This window comes from Phocoena sinus, chromosome 9 (genome assembly GCF_008692025.1).
Source record: "Phocoena sinus isolate mPhoSin1 chromosome 9, mPhoSin1.pri, whole genome shotgun sequence".
Lineage (NCBI taxonomy): Eukaryota > Metazoa > Chordata > Mammalia > Artiodactyla > Phocoenidae > Phocoena > Phocoena sinus.
In genome coordinates this window covers 96,994,128-97,008,038 of record NC_045771.1, presented here as the reverse complement: position 1 = coordinate 97,008,038, position 13,911 = coordinate 96,994,128, and the positions used below count along the sequence as shown (strand labels likewise).

The 13,911-nt window shown below is 40.3% G+C and overlaps 1 protein-coding gene across 14 annotated transcripts in view; it reads left to right on the top strand.

The window, feature by feature from the left end:
- LOC116759471 (cytochrome c oxidase assembly factor 1 homolog) overlaps positions 1–13,911 on the top strand; it is a 157,993-nt gene that overhangs the window by 84,039 nt on the left and 60,043 nt on the right. For 4 of the 14 annotated variants that reach the window (XR_004351454.1, XR_004351453.1, XM_032643283.1 and 1 more), the window contains exon 1: positions 4,419–4,533. The exons of 9 other annotated variants lie outside the window; for them this stretch is intronic. Coding sequence is in view for 3 of the 5 variants with exons in the window: in XM_032643283.1 (XP_032499174.1) it covers positions 4,422–4,533 (112 nt within the window). In the remaining 2 variants the exon portion in view is untranslated. Of the gene's footprint in view, positions 1–4,366; positions 4,534–13,911 lie in introns of those variants that run through there. One more of the 14 variants, XM_032643281.1, reaches the window with a different exon arrangement.

Genomic DNA, 13,911 nt, shown 5'->3' with positions numbered 1-13,911 from the left:
TACTAATGTGGTCTAAAGAGTACAGAATGAAGCAGATCCATTTCTTCCCTACTTGTAGTTACAATCCTCTTATGTATGTAAGAAAATTATTTTCTTCTGCCCAGTTATACCAAAGTGTATCATAATGATCCCTTATCTTTTCATGAGTCTGTAATACCTAGCTGTTGTTTAAAAATTTTATTGAAGTATAGTTGATTTACACTGTTATGTTTAATTTCTGCTTTACAGCAAAGTGACTCAGTTATACACGTATATATTCTTTTCCATTATGGTTTATCACAGGATATTGAATATAATTCCCTGAGCTATACAGTAGGATCTTGTTTTTTATACATGTAATACCTAGTTTGTTTTTTTTTTTTTGGCGGTACGCGGGCCTCTTACTGTTGTGGCCTCTCCTGTTGCGGAGCGCTCCGGACGCGCAGGCTCAGTGGCCATGGCCCACGGGCCCAGATGCTCTGTGGCACGTGGGATCCTCCCGGACCAGGGCAGGAACCCACATCCCCTGCGTCGGCAGGTGGACTCTCAACCACTGCGCCACCAGGGGTGCCCAATACCTAGTTATAATTTGTGTCAGAATATGTTAAAAACCAAATCCCAAGATTTCTGCTGTCACTGTAGTGGGATTGTAAAAAGTGTGGGGTTAGCTATTACATGGTTTCTAACATAGATTAAAGATCTAAACATCTTTTTTTCTTTTTTTTTTAAGCTTACAGTGCCAGCATTTAAGGGGGAAAAAAGGCAGAAAACCCCAAGCAAACAAATGTAGTATTGTTTTCAAAGGTGACTTTGCTAGGGGCAGTAATGTCAAAAGGCTCCCATGTGACTTACTACATTCAGTTACAATGAAATTCTGACAGCTACCTGGCTCTTGTTTTCCAGTCACTTGTATATTCCCCAGTGGAAAAGCTAGTTTTTCAGCTCAGCTGTGAAATAGATATCACATGGTTATTAGCAGTTGGTTATGGTGGAAAGGACTTAGCAACTGAAGGTTTCAGTTAAGATCTGATATCCTGTACTTTCTTTCCTGTTCCTATTTTTTTTTAATTTGTAATTTGGGGCAGCAGTAATACCTGCTAGAGTTGGCAGGATGAGATGAGATAATTTATGTCAAGCACTTACCACAGTGCCTAGCTGCTAAAGAAATATTAATTCATAGAGTATTAATTCTATGAGTACCCTTTGCTCAAGCCAGACATTTGGGAATTGTCCATAAATCTTTTCTCTCCTTTACCTACCAAAGATCTATCCATTTCATCTCCTTAATAGCGCTAGAACGGGAGTGAGACATGACCCACATTTATAACAATCGGGCTTTAAGCAGGCAGTAACTAAATCAATCCTTCAGGACATCAAGTTCTCTTGTACCTTTATTAGTAGTAATCACTATTAGTTTCTTAGAACTCTAAAAGAATTGTAGTAATTTTCACTTCTATTGGCAGAATTGGTACTGTTGTACCAATTTCACAATAAATTTGCCAGCATTGGTAGAATTAGTTATCTTAACGTTACTTATAATAAGTTAAATAGGTAGTAAAATAATACTTTATTGTTATTTTTACTGGTGTATATTTTTAGGTTTGACATTTTCACGTTAAGTTTATAGGCATGCAGGATATTGTAAAGTGTGCCCTTTGCACAAACACACTCCTGGGTTCAAATCTAGGCTGTGCAGTTTTATGATCTCGGTCAAGTAATATAAGTCCTTTAGGGTTGCTTTGCCATGTTTTTTAAAGTGGGTTAAGATTTAGTTACATACAGGGTTGTGACAATCATTAAAAGAGATACATTTATATGAAAATGCAAAAGGCTGAGAAAAGCCCATACACTTTTTTTTTGCAGTACGCAGGCCTCTCACTGTTGTGGCCTCTCCTGTTGCGGAGCACAGGTTCGGGACATGCAGGCTCAGCGGCCATGGCTCACGGGCCTAGCTGCTCCGCGGCATGTGGGATCTTCCCGGCGCGGGGCACGAACCCGTGTCCCCTGCATCGGCAGGCGGACTCTCAACCACTGCGCCACCAGGGAAGCTCAAGGCCATACACTTTTCAAGAACAAAGTGGAACAACTTGTTTGATAGGTCTCAATATTTTTAATGAAAATTAAGCTAGGTTAATAAAGACAGTGTTCTATTGGTACAAGGATACACAATATCCTTGGTTCAGTAGATCAGTGGAACAGAATAAGGAATCCAGAAACAAGTGTATGTGTACACAGACAATTGATTTTTGGGAAAGGTGGCACACAGAACAGTGGAAATGTATTTCAGTAATGGTGCTAGAGCATCATGTATATTCATTTGGAACAAAGTGAAGCAAGACCCCTATCTCACATCACACTCAAAATAAATTCCCAGTGGATTGTAGATGTATTTGTGAAAGGTAAAACAATAAATATTTTAGGAGGCAGTATAGGAAAATATGTGGCCTTAGAGTATGTGAAGTTTTCTTAAAGAGCACACAAAAAGTATTAACTACAAAAGGAAAATTATAAACTGGATTTTATTAAAATCAAGAATTTCTGTCCATCACAAATCACCTTTAAAGAGAGTGAAAGGGCAAGCCACAGAGTGGGAGAAGATATTTGCAGCAGTCTGACAAAGAGCTCTTCCATCTGGGCTGAGACGTGTACAAGTCTCAACTTCCTCGGTGGCCTCTTGGCTCCATTTTAGAGAGCTCTGTTAGCAATACCGACTTCATTTTGATTTCCTTTTCACAGGGTTTGTGGAATGAATAAAGGCATGATAGGATTTAGAATACTGAGGGAACAGGCCTGGGGTGTGCTCTGCAGCCAAGAGGCTTCCTGGGTGAGCAGTGAGACTATGTGGGCACATGGTGGCAGGAGAGCAGTGAGGGGTGCCTGGTTTGGGATCCCCAGAGCAGACTTGGACTTGAACCCGGGCTCTTTCATTTCTTGGCTGTGTGTTTTTGCCTCATCTCTAAAATAGGGATAGTTATAGAACACACCATACAGGGCTGGGATTAGTGAGATGACGTAGACGAGTACTTGCCCACAGGGGGTCTTCACTGTGGTAGTATCGTCACTGTTGGAGTTACGGTTCCTTGGAGGTGAGGGGTGGCTGTGCCAGTAGGGTGGGGGTAGGGGTCACTGCAGACCAGTGAGAAAAAGACAACCCAATAGAAAAATGAGTGAGAGACTTGAGCAGCTACTTCACCAAAAAGATGGCCAAATGTCCAGTAAAAATAAGAAAAGGTGCTCAAGACCACAAGTCATTAGAGAAATGCAAACTAAAACCCTAATGGCATGTAACTACTACACACCTACCAGAACACTAAATTAAAAGGACTAACAATAGTTTGTAGGAATATGGGCAAGGAAATTCTCATACACTGTTGCTGGAATGTAAATCGGTACAACCACTTGGGTAAATTAGTTGGCAGTGTTGAAGCTGAACGTATGTATACGTTATGACCCTGCTGTTCCACTCTGCACGGGAATGGTACAACCCAGTGGTATGTATGTGAATGCTTATAGCAGCATTATTTGGTCTCGCTTCATATTGGGGAGGTGTGGAAAATGTGCATTTGTGATATAGTAGGTAAGTAAATTATTATATGTTCCTGCCTAGAAATAAAATACTGTAAACGAAAATGAACAAACTCAGCTCACACAACAAAATGGATGTATCTCAAAAACATAATATTGAGCAAAAGAACCCATATGCTAAAGGATATATACTGTATGATCTCAGTGTTTACAAGTCATGATCATTCCCCTTGGAGAGGAAGAAGGGGTTAATGATCAGGCGGATCTGCAGGGGACTCGTGGTACTGGCAGTGCTCTATTTCTACACCTCCATGGTGGCTGCATGATGCTTGCTTGTCCTGATTTACTGAGCGGAACCTTTATGTTCTGCATGCTTTTCTTCTTGTGTTCAACTTCAATAGAAAAATAAGAAAAGAACTACGCAGCTTTATAATGCCCAGTAAATATTCAATACGAGATTGTCCTTCTTACCTCTCCATCTCATTTGTTAGCATTTGCATATGTCCTTTGAATAATGATTAATTTGGGGCTTGATGATATAAATTTGAACTCTTTAAAGATCAGATAGGGGCCGTTTTAGCCAGCACACATACAGAAAGTGACTTTGCCCTTGAAAATTCAGATGCTCCAAGTTTTTGTGTGACCTACAAACAGTATAATTTTTTTTACAGATGAGAAGTACAATGAAACTCTTATGACACATTTGTTGTTTTAGTTTTCATTGTAGAAAAGTCTTAATTGTAAACAGTGGAAGCTGTCACTTTTGGGGGTATTTTTTTCTATTGTTTCAAACCTTATTTTTTGTTGTTGTTGTGGTACGCGGGTCTCTCACCGTTGTGGCGTCTCCCGTTGCGGAGCACAGACTCTGGACGCGCAGGCTCAACGGCCATGGCTCACGGGCCTAGCCACTCCGCGGCATGTGGGATCTTCCCGGACCGGGGCACGAACCTGCGTCCCCAGCATCGGCAGGCGGACTCTCAACCACTGCGCCACCAGGGAAGCCCAGAAACCTTATTTTTAACCCAGGAGGTTTGTGGTTTTATAAAAGTTATATACATTCTATTAAATTTAAGAAGTTTTAATATATTTATTTTTCAAATTGCAAATGGAATATTGTTTTCAAATTTCTTCTAATTGCTGAGTATTTACAAAAACGTTGGCTTTTATGATTATCATTTATATCACACTTGATTAACCTCATTGATTCTTTGGTAATGGTTTTGAGTAATTTCTTTGTTTTATCTTCCTATACAGTCATATCAGCTATATCAATTAGTATTAATAATGGTGATATTAAAAAATCTTTTCCTCTTTTTAAAAAATATCTTATTGCACACCAGTATTCCTAATACAGTTAAGTGGTCATTCTTACCTAGTCCTATCCCCTCTCCCCTCATACTTTTTTAAATAAGTAAAATTTCTCTATTTTCTCCACTAAATTTAAGTGGCATTCTTTTCTAGGTTATGCGTTAACCCTTGAATTCTTAGGAAGGCTCATAGAATAAATAAGGGGCTCAAAGCAGAATTTAAACAGGTTCAAGGTATAGAGAATAAAGGGTCACTGAAGATTCTAATATTACTGCATGCATTTTTAGCTTTCAAATCAAAATACTCTAAGCATTTATATAAAAGGTTTTCAGTAATAGATGAAATTTTTTCTCTACTTTCGTTAGTTACTAAAAGAGTTTTCACACTTTATTCCTTAAAAATAATTTAGTGGTAAAGAAGTATTTTAACCTTTTATGAAAAGGATTCTTCATAGTCATATATTGTTCTGAGTCTACATAAGCTTTTTGGTTTTGTTTGTAGCTTTCTTTTGTAGAAATGAAAATAGGTAAGGTAGGCAGGATGTATTGGCCTAATCAATTCATTACTGCTGTTGATAAAATGATGCGTTAGTCCATATTATAATTTCTTCGAGGCGGGGGACGCCTCTGAGTCTAGGATAACCTGAAAAGTACTTCTTTACAGAGCACCTAGTAGAGAGGTATTTGTTCTGGGTGCAGAAGCCAATGTTGCTATGGCTTCATTTTCTTAACTTACTACATTTGTAAGCTGTAAAGAACATTAGCTGTCACGTTTTTTAAAATGGAACTACTGTAATAAAATACAGCAAGATCAGTATGAGCTTGAGTATTAAACTATAAATTTAAGTTTTTTTCTTCCCCTCATTTATGTTCAGGGATCATCCTACATTTTTGGAACACTTATCACGGCTTCTCTGCTAGTTATTTTCTCTGATGTTACCAGAAATTATATTTGCAGTCTGAGGACAGAATTAGTTAGAATGTGGGTCTAAAGAATTTTTCCATGAGACAAATCAGGCTACTTGCAGAGGCTTGCATTTTTTGTTCTTTTATTATGGAAAATTTCATACATAGACAAAATTAGGGTAACATACAGCCATGTATCTATGACTCAAATTGAACAACTCCAAAAGCATTAATTTACACTGATGTTGGAATATTATTACTGATTTGAGGTTTTACATTACTTATTATGGTCCATACTTCCTTCTCCAATTTAAAGAATAAATGGGCCACCAGATGAGGCTAAATATGCTAAATATTTAGAGCCTAATTTGGACAAGATCCAGCAGAATCATAGAGCATCCGGGATTTGCTGGCATAGTCTTGATTTTTGTTTAGTGAGGGACACTAAAGAGGCAGAAGTTAAGTTTTCCCTTGCCCTTTAAGTGCTTACAAAGTGATGTTAAATATTGATATATAAATATATTTATAATCCTTAATGTAGATCTACCAGATGAAGTATCAAAAGGGCAGACCAAAAATGTACCTAAAATAGTCCCATGCCCTGGCATTTGTGTATTTGGAAAGTCAGGCTGACTCTAATCATGCCCCAGGAATTCCCCACCTCCCGCCCAATTTCTCTTTCAACTTATTTCTCAAATGCCTTTGGCCAGGACTTCTAAGATAGTTCTCATTCTGAAGTGATAGCATGTATGTTATTGCCAATTAGGAATTGGGATGTTAACAGCATTCTAAATAGCTGTGGTATTACTTGTAAGATATCAAATAAGCTTCTCTCCAGGACATAATGAATCAGTTAAAACATTTCTAACAGAATTGTTTAAAATTTCCTTTTTGTGACAGTGTGACAGTGGTGCTGTCTGTGGTTATCTTTCAAGATTGGAAACTGTATTAGGAGCGAATATAAAACACACCCATGCTAATTAGTACTTAGAGAAAAAAATTTTCACTTTTTTTAAAAAACAAATAACAAGTTGACTCTGCAAAGCCCACGGTTCCCTTTACACAGACATAATTAACTCTGTAATTAATAAAGTGAATTAAGAACTTTAAATTATAATAAGTACCTAGGTTACATCCAGAAAGGTGCATTGACTGTCTCCTCTCATGACAGGATGAACTATGCACTCCCCATTGTTCTTCCTGTAAAATTTACCAAGCGAAGGGGTATGTGTGACTTCTGCGTTTGATCCTAGTGTATCAGAGTGCAGGATTCACCTTTAAGGGTTCGTTCTTCTGAGTGTCTCAGTGTCTTCACCTCCCACTCCTATAATTTGATGAAGGCAGTCAAGATATAAGTGTAGCTTTTCTAACCCGTGCTGCTGTTGAGTTTTCCCAAGCTCTAGATGCCTCTTCAGTGTAAATAAACCCCGGTGGAATTTGAAACTTTCTGGTGGACAATTGCAAAAACATTTAAGCTAATATAAAGCGGTCGTGGTGGTGAGGGCTTCTGACTTTGAAACGTGCAGACGCTTTTCAGAATGGATCTATCAGCCCTCATACAGACGGAACATTTGTGTGGTAGAAGTGTGTGCTTGGTGTACCTTCCAAGCAATATCTCCTTGTGAAGATTAGTTATTTAATCGGTAATGGCTGTTAACGGGCTTTTAAAAGCACATCCTAGTTTAGATTAGTGTCCTTGGAAACCAAGTACCCAACGAAGTACGAATCACAAGTATGGCAAGCTATTGATTCACATCACGTAGCCACTAACACAATTTATACAAATAATTAGAAAAATAGAGTTGTTCTTGTGCTAGTTGCCTCATCATTTTCAGCTCATGGCTGCCTAGTGAATCAGCTCTAAACCTGCACTCTGGTTATAAAGCAGGTTTCGCATTGCCTTTTGTCCTGTGATTCTCAAAGGTTCTGTGTTAATGTTAGTGGGTGGCAAGTATTCAGTACAGGGTATTACAGCAAGGAAACCATAGCACGGAGAGGTTTGGCATTTATACCAGTCAGCTGGGTTTATGCCTTTGCTTCTGCAAATTGTGTATTAGTTTTCACGTTTGAGATTTTTAAAAACAGTCTTGCTTATAAGAGCAAGTTGGTTGTGTTGCTGTCAGTGAAATTAACCTGTCTGATTTATCTAAGGACTAAACATTAGTTTTTCATGTTATATGTGATTCCACAACTTCTGTTTTGACCTTGCAGTCATGAGTTTTCCTAAAGATTATGCTTTAATGTTTCTGGATTTTTCTCCTGTATTATTCTAATTAATAAGTGATCTTGAGAATTTTTCTTCTGAGTTCAAGTTACATAGGCACTTTCTAATTTTGGTAGAAGGTCTGAGAAAACAGAAGAGATCTCACCAGTCCCACTGTAATTCAGGAGCCTAAGGCTCTAAGTGAAAGAGTAGTTATCTCCCCTTACGTCAGTCATCTGTACCAGCTGGTGATTTTAGAAACTCACATGGGTCTTGGTGCCAATTGCCGTGTCCGCTTCAAATTGCATTTCCACTTCACAACCCTCCCTAGGGGTGTATTTATGTGGTAGTGTTTACAGATGATTAATATTTAAATAGAAATATGCCACTCGAAGGTCTTTTCAAGGAAAGGAAGCTGAGGTGGAAGAGTGAGTGTGCTGGCAGCCAGCCCTCTTCTTGTGGAATTCCAGAATTCTTAGAGAAGCCTTAGCAGCCTTACCATTCATTTCAATTAGAAGAAGCTGGCCATTGTTATTTACGAAGTTTGGAAATAGGAACTTTTAATCATATAAGTTTTCTTAGAATGTAATATACTTGGTTAAAATTATGAATATTTTAAGATTACAGAAGAGTTTAGAGAATAACTTAACAAATACCCATATAGCTGTCATCTACTTCTGTCAAATTCTAATATTTTCCCAAACTTTACAGGCTTTTTAAAGAAATAAAACAAAATAGATACAGTTGAAGCACCCTGTATAATCCTCCCTGATTCTGTTTTGCTCTCTTTTTCCCTTCCTCCTCACAGGTAACCACTGTCCTGATATATATTATTATATAGAAGTATAGTTACATACAAGATTGGTTCATTTTCTGTGTTTTCAATTACATATATTCAATTATATGTGTGTGTGTATATGTGTGTGTGTATACACACACACACACACACACACACATATACACACACACATAGCATCATACTGTAATACTTACCATTCTGCAAGTTGCTTTTCATTCGTTCAGCGTATTAACAAGCATGTTGATATTTGTAGGTTGGTCATTAATCATTTAGCTGTTACATAGTACTCTGTTATATGTATCTATTATAATTTATACATTTCCTGTTGGTAGGTATTTAGATTTCTGGGTGTTTTGCATTTACAAACAACATGGAAGTGAGTATCCTTGCAGAGCTCTTCTTGTGTACTTGTAAGAGAGTTGCTGTGGGCCCTAGGGTCTAGGATATATACATAGAAGTGTAATTGCTGGGTTGAAGGGTGTATGCATCTTCAGCTTTACTAGATATTTTTGCCGAATTGTTCTTTAAAGTACTTGCATTATACTCCCACCACTGGTGTATAAAAGTTTCTGTTCCATGCTCCGATCGTTCTTGGTTTTATCCGACTTAAATTCTTGGCATATGATCGGTAGGTAATGACTTTTCATATTGCTCTAATTTGCGCTTTACTAATTATTAATGAGCATAAGTACCATTCATTCACACAACGGATGAACTGAGTACTGCTGAGTCCCGTGTGCTTACATTCTAGTAAACGGAGGCAGAAAATGAATAGACAGGAAAATACACAGTATCTTAGATGGTAATAAGTGCTGTGGAGAGAGAGAAGAGAGCAAGTACCTTGTGGATCACTGGAGGAAGAACATTCCAGGCAGAGCGGATAACAAACGAGACGATCCTTGTGTGTGACATGTTCACAGAATCACAAGGAAGCCAGGGCAGCTGAAATAGAGTAAGCAAGGGGGTAGTAGGAGGTGAGGTGAGAGAATGAATAGTGAGCCTCATAGGCCATTACGGAGATTTTGTCTTTTACCTTGGAAATGAGAGGATTTTGAACAGAGGAAAGACATCGTCTCATTTAGGCTTTAAAAGGATCATAGAGTGTTGTGGTGCTGAGAGGAGACTGTAAGAGAGGCTAATGGGAGAAACAAGGAGACTAATTAGGGAGTCGTTATAATTCAAGCAAGATGATGGTGACTTAGTCCAGGGTAGAGATGAAGGTGATGAAAAGTGTTCACAGTCTGGATATATTTGTAAGCAGAGTCAACAAGGTATGCCGATATTTTATATGTGGGATGTGAGAGAAAATGTTCGAAAGTTTTTGGCCAGGACAGTGGGAAGGTTAGAGTTGCCATTCATTGAAAGAGATTCCTGGGAGAATCAGGTTTGGGGAGAAGAGAGAATTCAGGAGTTTGATTTTGGGCAAGCAAGTTCTAGATGCCTCCTTAGCATTTAGGTTAAGATGTTGATGAGGCAGGTAGATACATGAGTCTGGAATATGAAGAAGTCTGAGCTAGAGGCAAGGATGTCAGCATAGAGGAGGGGTTTAAGCTGTGAGATTGGATGAAGGGATGAATGTGGAGATAGAAAAGAAGTCCGAGAAGAGCCCTGGGTCAGCCCAATGTTCAGAGGTCAGAAAGATGAAGCTTACCAACAAGAGAGACTGAAAATGAGTGCTCGGTTGGGAGGAGGAGAACCAGAGCAAGTAGTGCCCTAGAAGCCTAGTGTGGAATCTGTTTCAAAGAAGGATTGATTGGTGATGTCAGATATGCTCTGATAGATCAAGTAAGGTGAGTGCTGAGACTTGACCTTTGGTTTTAACAATATGGAGGCCATTAAAGGCTTTCACAGGAGCTTTTTCTGTGGAGTAGTGAGGAGATAAAGACTAGGTTGGTGGGGCTTCCCTGGTGGCGCAGTGGTTAAGAATCTGCCTGCCAGTGCAGGGCACACAGGTTCAAACCCTGGTCTGGGGAGATCCCACATGCCACGGAGCAGCTAAGCCTATGCGCCACAACTGCTGAGCCTGTGCTCTAGAGCCCGTGAGCCACAACTACTGATCCCGCGTGCCACAACTACTGAAGCCCGTGCGCCTAGAGCCTGTGCTCGGGAACGAGAGAAGCCACTGCAATGAGAAGCCTGTGTGCTGCAACGAAAGAGTAACCCCTGCCCGCTGCAACTAGAGAAAGCCCATGCACAGCAATGAAGACCCAACGCAGCCAAAAAAAAAGACTAGGTTGGTATACCCTCAGAGAATGGGAAGACAGGATTTGGAGATAGCAAAAATAGACACCTCTTTTGAAGAATTTCTCTCCGCGGCAGAGTAGAGAAATGGGACTGTTGCTAGAAGAAGACACGGGAAAGTTTTTTCAAAGATAGGGGCTATTATAGCGTGTTTGATGCTGATATGAGTGATACAGTAAAGAGGGAGAAATTGATGATGTATAAGAGAGAGGGGAGAATTGCTGGAATGAGGTTGAGCAGATGAAAGGAGATGGGATCTAGCATACAGTGGAGGGACTGGTTTTAATAGGAGCACATCCATGGTGGCAAAGGGAAGGCAAGAGTACTTTGGCACAAATGTAGGTAAACTGATAGATTCTGACTGCTTTTATTTTCTCAGTGAAATTAAGCCTGGGAGGGGGAAGGAGGTGTAGAAGTGAGATGAGAGGAAAAGGTGTGATCTAATCATTCAGGACAATAGAGAAATTGTCTATGATTACAAGGCCGCAGCATGGCCCACTTGGAGTCAGTGGTCATTGGTATATAGTGAGGTCAGTCAGCAGAGTTAAACAATTCACCTGTGCAGATAAGGTGGAGGTAGGATTTATCTAAGATTGGGGTTTGCCTGGTGATAATGATAGAGGAGAGGGGTCAAGATAGTTGAGGGTGTGTTCAAAAGAGTGAGATTGTAATGATGGACCACGGACTCTAGGTTGGGTGAAGGGGACAGTAAAAGGTGGTAGGATCAATGGATTGTAGAACTGGGATTTAAAATACTGGAGTAAAGGAATTTCCCCGGTGGCACAGTGGTTAAGAATCTGCCTGGGGCTTCCCTGGTGGCGCAGTGGTTGAGAGTCCGCCTGCCGACGCAGGGGACGCGGGTTCGTGCCCCGGTCCAGGAAGATCCCACGTGCCGCGGAGCGGCTGGGCCCGTGAGCCATGGCCGCTGAGTCTGCGCGTCCGGGGCCTGTGCTCCGCAACGGGAGAGGCCACAACAGTGAGAGGCCCGCGTACTGCAAAAAAAAAAAAAAAAAAAAAAAAAAAAAAAAAAGAATCTGCCTGCCAATGCAGGGGACACGGGTTTGATCCCCGGTCCAGGAAGATCCCACATGCTGTAGAGCAACTAAGCCCGTGTGCCACAACTACTGAGCCTGTGTGCCACAACTGCTGAAGCCCGTGTGCCTAGAGCCCGTGCTCCACAACAAGAGAAGCCACTGCAACGAGAAGCCCACCGCACTGCAACGAAGAGTAGCCCCCGCTCGCCGCAGCTAGAGAAACCCCGCGCACAGCAACAAAGACCCAATGCAGCCAAAAATAAATAAATAAATGAATAAATTTGTATTAAAAAAAGTACGGGAGTAAAGATATTTGAGGAGGTGAGCTGAAAAAATGAGGGGGTGGCTGGAGAGTAGGATGCTGGAAATTGAGATTGTGGAGGGGGTCAAGTTATTGGCTACGACAAGTTCTAGGGTATGACTGTGAATGAATAGCTGTAGTCAAGTGAAGGACCACCTTCTGAGAGGAGAGGAGGACGTCAGGGATCATCTGTGCGGATATTTAAATCATCATTTTGTTTCTAGGAATTTATCCATTTCTTCTAGGTTGTCAAATTTGTTGGCATATAATTGTTCATGGTAGTCTCTTATGATCCTTTGTATTTCTGTGGTATTGATTGTAACGTTTCCCCTTTCATTTTGGACTTTGAGTCCTTTTTTTGTTTTTTTTTTTCTTGATGAGTCTAGCTAAAGGTTTGTCCATTTTATCTTTTCAAAGAACCAGCTCTTAGTTCATTGATCTTTTCCATTGTCTTTTTAGTCTTTATTTCTGCTCTAATCTTTATTTCTTTCCTTCTATAAACTTTGGGCATCGTTTGTTCTTTCCTTTCTAGTTCCTTGAGGTGTAATGTAAGGTGGTTCATTTGAGATATTTCATGTTTCTTCGTGTAGGCATTTAAGTTTCGTTTGTTTGTTTGTTTTTAACATCTTTATTGGAGTATAATTGCTTTACAATGGTGTGTTAGTTTCTGCTGTATAACAAAGTGAATCAGCTCTACATATACATATATCCCCATATCCCCTACCTCTTGTGTCTCCCTTCCACCCTCCCTATCCCACCCCTGTAGGTGGTCACAGAGCACCAAGCTGATCTCCCTGTGCTATGTGGCTGCTTCCCACTAGCTACCTATTTTACATTTGGTAGTGTATATATGTCCATGCCACTCTCTCACTTCATCCCAGCTTACCCTTTCCCCTCCCCGTGTCCTCAAGTCCATTCTCTACGTCTGCGTCTTTATTCCTGACCTGCTCCTAGGTTCATTAGAACCAGTTTTTTTTAGATCCCATATATATGTGTTAGCTACGGTATTTGTTTTTCTCTTTCTGACTTACTTCACTCTGTATGACAGACTCTAGGTCCGTCCACCTCACTACAAATAACTCAGTTTCATTTCTTTTTACATCCCATACGTTTTGGTATGTTGTTTTTCCATTTTGTCTCAAGGTATTTTTTGATTTCTTAAGTTATGCATTTTGATAAGAACAGTGTTGGAGAGAGTATCACAGCCACGAGGTAAAACCATTAGGGAGTGAGGTTGGGGGTGTCATGTTGATGACCGCAACAGGAGAATTAGGGATGGTGTGGTCTGATAATGTGAGATTGAAAGCTGGCATCTTAGGGAGCAGGTGTGACGGTGGTTTGGAAGTGGCAATGAGAAATAAGAGCATCTCTCTTGCCTCCAGCCTAATGGGGGGAGGAGTGTGAGAATAAAGACAGCTGGACTGAAGAGGGCTGCAGGGAGAGCCAGGTTTCAGTTGGCAGTGGCTTTCAACCCTGGTTACACATTTAAATCACCAGGGAGGGCATGTAAACATACCATTTCCTGGGTCCCAGCCCCTGGAGATTCTGACTCAGATAGTCTGAGGTGGAGCTCAGGCTTAGGTAATTTTTTAAAACTCCCAGGTGGTTGTATGTGC